Source organism: Otolemur garnettii, unplaced genomic scaffold (genome assembly GCF_000181295.1).
Source record: "Otolemur garnettii isolate 467f Iridium unplaced genomic scaffold, OtoGar3 scaffold00101, whole genome shotgun sequence".
Lineage (NCBI taxonomy): Eukaryota > Metazoa > Chordata > Mammalia > Primates > Galagidae > Otolemur > Otolemur garnettii.
Window position 1 is genome coordinate 7,494,954 of NW_003852496.1, and position 6,856 is coordinate 7,501,809.

The following is a 6,856-nucleotide window of genomic DNA, read 5'->3' on the forward strand; positions in this document are numbered from 1 at the left end:
AAAATGCCAAGGTTAAGAAAGACAAAGGCGGGGCTGGGCACAGTGGCTCACGTCTGCACTCTGGGAGGCCGAGGAAGATGGATTGCTTGAGCTCAGGAGTTCGAGACCAGCCTAAGCAAGAGCATGACCCTGTCTCTAAAAATAACTGGGCACTGTGGCAGCTGCCTGTAGTCCCAATTACTTGGAAGGCTGAGGCAAGAGAATCACTTGAGCCCAAGAGTTTGAGGTTGCTGTGAGCTATGATGCCATAGCACTCCACCAAGGGTGACAAAATGACACTCTATCTCAAAAATAAAAAATAAAATAACAATAGAAAAAACTAGCTGGGCGTTGTGGTGTTGCCTATAGTCCCAGCAACATGGGAGGCTGAGGCAGGAGGTTCTCTTGAGCCTAAGAGTTTGAGGTTGCTATGAGCTATGACGTACCACGGCACTCTACCCCAGGGTGACAGAGTGAGACTCTGTCTCAAATAAAAAAAAAAAAAAAAGGCAGACAAAGGAAGGCTGAGAAACTCTTCCAGATTTCCAGATTGAAGGCTGTGTTTGATCCTGAATTGGATCCTGATCTGGGAGAACAAAAACCTATAAAGAACATTAACTAGTACAGACAACAACATGTGAAATATAGATTGTGGATAACAGTAATGTGCACACATTAAACTGCCTGAATTTAATAAGTATACTATGCTTAAGAGAATGTTCTTGTTTTATGAAATTTATATGGAATCACCATCACTCCAAACAAGAAAAATAGGGAGAGAAAGGAGGAGGAGGGAGGGGGAAGGGGAAGGACAGCATGTGCACATGGGGTAAAACACGGACAATTGGTGAATATGAGTACAAGGCATACAGGAATTACTGCACTATTCTTGTCAGTTTTCTGTAAGTCTAAAATTGTGTCAAAATAGAAAGGTAATCGAAAGATACCCTCTTTGACAAAATATATTTAGGTGAAAGGCTAGAACAACAAACTGACTCAATGCATTATGAGGAATTCTTTTAGGAATACTAGTTTCAAAATTATACTTTTCCTTCTGGTAGTAACTCTCTAATACTCTAGTTGGCTCTAAATTCCTTCGTAGAAATAAAGGCAACTTATGTAAACTTCAAATAAGGTTTTTGAAGTTTCAGTGACAGATAGCATCATTTTACAAAGTTTTGTAAGACAATAAACAGAAACTGAAACGAAAGTGATTACTCACCACCTGCCCCCTCATTCTTTAATTTTTTTGGAAGCTGGAACGATTTCTCTCACTATATGTCAACCTTAGATCAAATAAAGGTAAGAAATGCTTTGTGGATAAATGATTTGACCTTCTCTGCCATAGAAGCAGAGAACTGTATTCTTTTCTACCTCAGGCTATATATAAAAATATACACATACATACACATATTTTTAATAAACAAGGTGATGGATAAAAGCATTATTACTTATCAGAGTTTATTCTACCTCTCCAATCTTTCTGTTTCTCTTTGTGGTTAAATCAAGAAACAAGCATGGCCTCTTTCAATATTGAAAACTGCCAAAGGAAAAAAATTACTTCATGAATGTCAAAGGAGAAATATTTAAAAGTCATTTTTAGCCCCAGTGAATATTTTTGAAACAGTAACAATTATGATGTGACTGAGTATAAAGAGTATATGTTCAGCATGCATTAGCAAAAATTCACATGCACAGAGATGAAAATGTAATTGGATCTGTCGTTTCAAAGTATTAATGTTGGGTTTGTAGATAATAGAGAATGATACTCTCCTGAGTGAATAAAGAAGGTAGCCAAGTAAATGCTATGCTTCTACTGTAAGGAAATACGTGCACCAATGAAGCAACCTTTTTAGCACAAGAGAAATTTAATACCCAGACTACATGAAAAGTGATCGCTATGGGAACAGCACAGCTGTTAAAATCCAAGTCAGTTTGTATTAAATCGTCCAGTGTGTTTATGTAAAGCAGGACTCTGAGAATGACCACCAAGAGGAAATAATTTTGCTAACAGTGATCCCTATATTTATTAAATGTTTATAATAATTGTGAAAGAAAAATGCAAAGCTTTTCTCTTTTGAAGAATATAAGGGAACCCAGTTAGCTGGTATGTTTGTGATTCTTTTACAGATAGTATATAAGGGCTAATTTAATTAGAACAAGAAAGAATGAGTATTTGCATTCACTTAGAGAACCCAATTATCTTTATTTCATTGTCATGAGGCTATAGACAAACTTCTGGTACCCGTGCCAGATGATTTCCATATGAAAATTAATACTGCCAAGTTACTTTGAGACCAATTAGCTCAGCCATTCAAAAAAAATTATTCCACTAAAGAGCACATAATCCTAAAACTTGCATTTCTGAACACAGAACTGCATGTAGACATCCTTTAGGACCTAACTTGAGCACATATAAGATATCTTTTTTTTTTGAGACAGAGTCTCAAGCTGTCACCCTGGGTAGAGTGCTGTAGCATCACAGCTCACAACAACCTCCAACTCTTGGACTCAAGTGATTCTCTTGCCTCAGCCTCCCTTGTAGCTGGGATTATGGGCACCTGCCACAAAGCCCGGCTAGTTTTTTGTTTGTTTGTTTGGCAGTCTCAGGCCAGGCTTGAACTCACCAGTCCCGGTACATGTGGCTGGTGCCCTAACTGCTGAGCTAGGCGTGCTGAGCCACATATAAGATATCTTAACCTACAGAACAAATGAGCTCCTGGGTAAGGATTGGCAAATGAGAAGCTTAAATCTCAACACAGGTGCTTGGGGTGCATAATGATAAAACAGAGGCTTAATGTACCTTCAAAGCAAAAAAAAAAAAAAAAAAAAATTACTCTTTTTGAGCAAGTAAATTTAATCAAATATAGATTTTTTTTTATAAAAACTGGTTAAGACTGAGATTCTCACAAAATATAACTCAAGTAAAGTTTTCAAGTAGTTTGTCAACTCAGAACATGGAGAATTTCCCCATGATTTAATTCCTTCCATGGCACCAGATGAAGGCTACACAGAAAAGAGGTCCCAAATTATAACCGAGAGGCCATAGTTAGGGATTAGTGACTCCCAACACTATTTGCGTAGTACTTCAACATGAAAATCTTTACTTATCAACAATCATGAGTCTTAAAAGCCTAGGTCAAATCCCCGGATGCTGCCACGCTTGAAGGGACACCCAAATGGAAATCAGCTATCACACACAGTATATGTGTAAAAATAACTCAGACGGTATCTCAAAGCCTATTAAAAAATGAGATGCCATCACAGTTGGCAGTTTTGATACATCAGCCGTTTCCCATTACAATGGACAACATACCAGTTCTATTTTCAGAATCTCTGGAAAGATCAAAGCTGGAGGGGCCCTTTTTTTGGCTCCCCATCCAGGCCCCTAATCTCTGTTTACTTTTCTTTGTCACTATATGGATCTCCAAAAAGACATACAGCCAGACTGCCTGGAATCTCCTCATCATTGGAGTAATACTTAAAAATCCATGCAAGGAGGGAATCCTCTAGGGGAGGAACAAAGACCACTAAAGTTCAGATTCGAGGCAAAATTTCCATGAAGCAAGAACTGATACAGAGCTAAAATGCCTAACTCAGTCTCTCTCTGTAGGCTATACATTAGGTTTTCTCAGGCTGGTTTCTCTACAAGAATGGATACAGATAAATGAAAACAAAACAAAGTCCTTTCTGATTGTTTAGACCCTAAGCCCTTAAGCTTGGTTTCAACGGTACCAGCAGGTAAGGCTGAGGTCAAATGGTGATGGGCTCACTTGAAAAAGGAAAGTCAAATGCAAAATGACTTACTTTGGAAGAACAAGCTGTACATTTGTCAAATGCCAGGCTGACAGGAAGGACATTATCAAACCGTGACAGAAATCCCCGGATCTAGAAGCAAACAAAGCAAAATCATTCACAGCAAGCACGAATGACCACATCTACAGAATGCATGTCTAGTTTCTGACAAGAAGTAGGAAATGATTAATATGGTGGTCCCGACAGAGATGAGGTTACCACCAAAATGGAAGTTCAACATGAATATTTGTCCTTACACTGTAATCAGGTTGGGAAAGAGATATATTAGGTCCTTTGTTACGGGAGAAACCAGAGATCACAAGCTTTTCAAATGTTTGAGGCCTATTAAACAAATTGACTCCATTATACAAAAAGCAAAGTGTAATATGTACTGTTTTAACACATCAAACACATAACGTATATACTTTGACTCAACTCTCATGTATGCATTATAGTGAATATGGGATAAATGAGCATTTTACTATATGATGTTGGGTGGGGCCTTGCAAGGAGAAGATGGCTTAGGGATTACGGAAGGCAGAAATGGTCCTAAATATATATTCATTTATTTGCTTGATTTGGAACAGAGATAAAATAAATGTAAAACATCAGGCAATTTATGGGGAAACAGCACCACCTTGAGCATAAACTTCTGGACTACACCCGATTTACATTTACAGAGTGGTTTCATAAACTCTGATTTAAGGAATTTATTCCAAAATATTATACCTCTAGAACTATACTTACACCAAAGGGGCTGTATAATATTATATATAACATTTTAACATTATATATAATTGAAATATTATTGCTAAAAATATGAATGGCGAAATTTCTAAAGTCCCCAGAGGACTAAACATACAGGTGGCCATAAAGTTCATGTGCAATTTAAAAGACTCATCTAATTGCATGTGAACTTTATGGCTACCCTGCATAATAGGCCAGATAATACGTCTTCCTAAATATCTCATTTTATGTTGGCGAAACGCAGGCTCAGGAAGATAAAACAGCTTGGCTTGGGTAAACAATGACAGAGCTAAGATTCAGAAGTAGACTTTGTAAGCTGGTGACAGGTTAAAACAAAAACAATAACAATCATCCCACCACCAAAGTAGACCTCCTGATTCCAAACCTGGCCCAGGACTAGGCTTCCAGGCTGGCTGGCTTCCTCGCTACTCCCCTCCTTTCTCAAGATGTCACAGCTTTGGTCTTCAATATCCAGTCTCCTCACAACTTTAAAAGCCTCACATGAATAGAACAAAAGAACAAACTCATCCACCCAAGTTGCCTTTAACTATCCTATCAACACCCCTTCCATGCACCCCAAAAAAACAAAGCAAAAAACACCTGCCAAACTAAGAAAAAAGACTTCCTTTTGAGTTTGGATAACTCTGTGCCCATACTGCAATAGTGTACTTGCACGGGAATACTTATCCCTAGAAGAAAACATTTAACCTCGAAGGAAATGCCTGTAGCAATTTAAAAAAACGTCCTTATCAACACACTATGTAATTTTAAGGCCATCAAGAAACAAAGTGTTTGGTAGAGATCAGAAATGAGACAGCCAGGATCAGTTCAACAGCCTCATTATGAATCTCTGAAAAGGAAACAATCTTTCAGTTCCCTGTATCTCAAGAATGTGGTGACCCTTTCACAGTCCAGTACCTGAGGCACAATCAGGGTGACATGTTTTGGTATCCAGGATACCAAAACATGACACAGCAAAAAGGCAAGCGAGACTCGTGGCAAGTCACAGATGAGAATGTTGAAATACGAGCTCCAGAGCTACAGGCTTGAAATAACAGTTCCAGTGAACCTCCCCTATACCCTAATTACTGTTATAATTTTACATAGAAAAGAACTTTATCAAAGTTATCACATTTTCAATTAAAATGTTCTTTAATACAGGCTACACGTTAATGCCTCCATGTGTGTTTCAAGCAAAGGTTTCTACAATCTCTTTTCTCTCATATAGCTTCATTGAGCTTTGTGTTACACAAAGAAGGCTGGTAATTTTCTCTGCTGAACTATCTTCTGATTGGATATGGGGAGGTAAAACTGAGGGGCAAGGAGGACAGGCTTGGTTAGAAGCAGACAGGAAGAGGGAAAAATGGAGAGGAAGGAAAACAAAATAATTGCAAAAAGACCCCGTAAGTGGCAAAGAACAGAAAGAGGCTGGGGACCGTGGCTGATGCTTGTAATCTCAGCACTCTGGGAGGCCGAGGCAGGGGGTTGCTTAAGCTCAGGAGTTCCAGACCAGCCTGAACAAAAGGGAGACCCCATCTCTATAAAACAGCCAGGTGTTGTGGTGGGCACCTGTGGTCCCAGCTACTCCGGAGGCTCAGGCAAGAGGATCACTTGAGCCCAAGAGTTTGAGGCTGCTGTGGGCTATGATGCCATGGCACTCTACCCAGGCTACTGAGTGACACACCGTCTCCCAGAAGAAAAAAAAAAAGGGGGATGTGGTACTGGAGACTGGCTGAGTAGGGCCCACAAGCCATTATTTAGCAGCCCTACACAGCTCTTTACTAGAAAACTGTGATGCATTTTTCCAGGAAAATGAAGTAGAATAATGTCTGTGTGTGAAGACTTTCAAATTCACCAAGTTGGAATCAGAAGGCCCAGAACTTAACCAAAGTCATTCCAGTTTTAGAATTTAAAAGAGGAAATCCTTCTCAGGCCAGTCCAAGAGATGCCTAGAGGTAGCTACGTGAAGGGGCTCTCTCCTTTCCATCCACTACAAGGGTACCGGCTACTTAGCTATGCACTCATGTTCCTTAAAAGCTACTCAGCTCAAACATAACCTCTTTTATAAATCCTTAATCTACCTATCTCCCAACCTAGAAATAATGTCTCCATCCTCTGAAATCCTGCTTTTGGTCTTCATGCCCAAAACACCTTGAGTAATATTTTTTAAAAATTAATAACAAGTTTGAGATGCAATTCATATTCATTCATATAACATTCATCTTTTTAGGCTCAGTGCCTGTAGCTCAAGCAGCTAAGGCACCAGCCACATACACCTGAGCTGGCCAGTTCGAATCTAGCCCAAGCCTGCCAAACAACAATGACAACTACAACC

The 6,856-nt window shown here is 39.3% G+C and overlaps 1 protein-coding gene across 1 annotated transcript in view; it reads right to left on the reverse strand.

Annotated features, from left to right (window-relative positions):
• ATG7 (autophagy related 7) overlaps nucleotides 1–6,856 on the reverse strand; it is a 222,420-nt gene that overhangs the window by 143,681 nt on the left and 71,883 nt on the right. Inside the window, exon 16 of the mRNA XM_023516977.1 lies at nucleotides 3,787–3,867. Coding sequence (XP_023372745.1) covers nucleotides 3,787–3,867 — 81 coding nt within the window. The remainder of the gene's footprint in view (nucleotides 1–3,786; nucleotides 3,868–6,856) is intronic.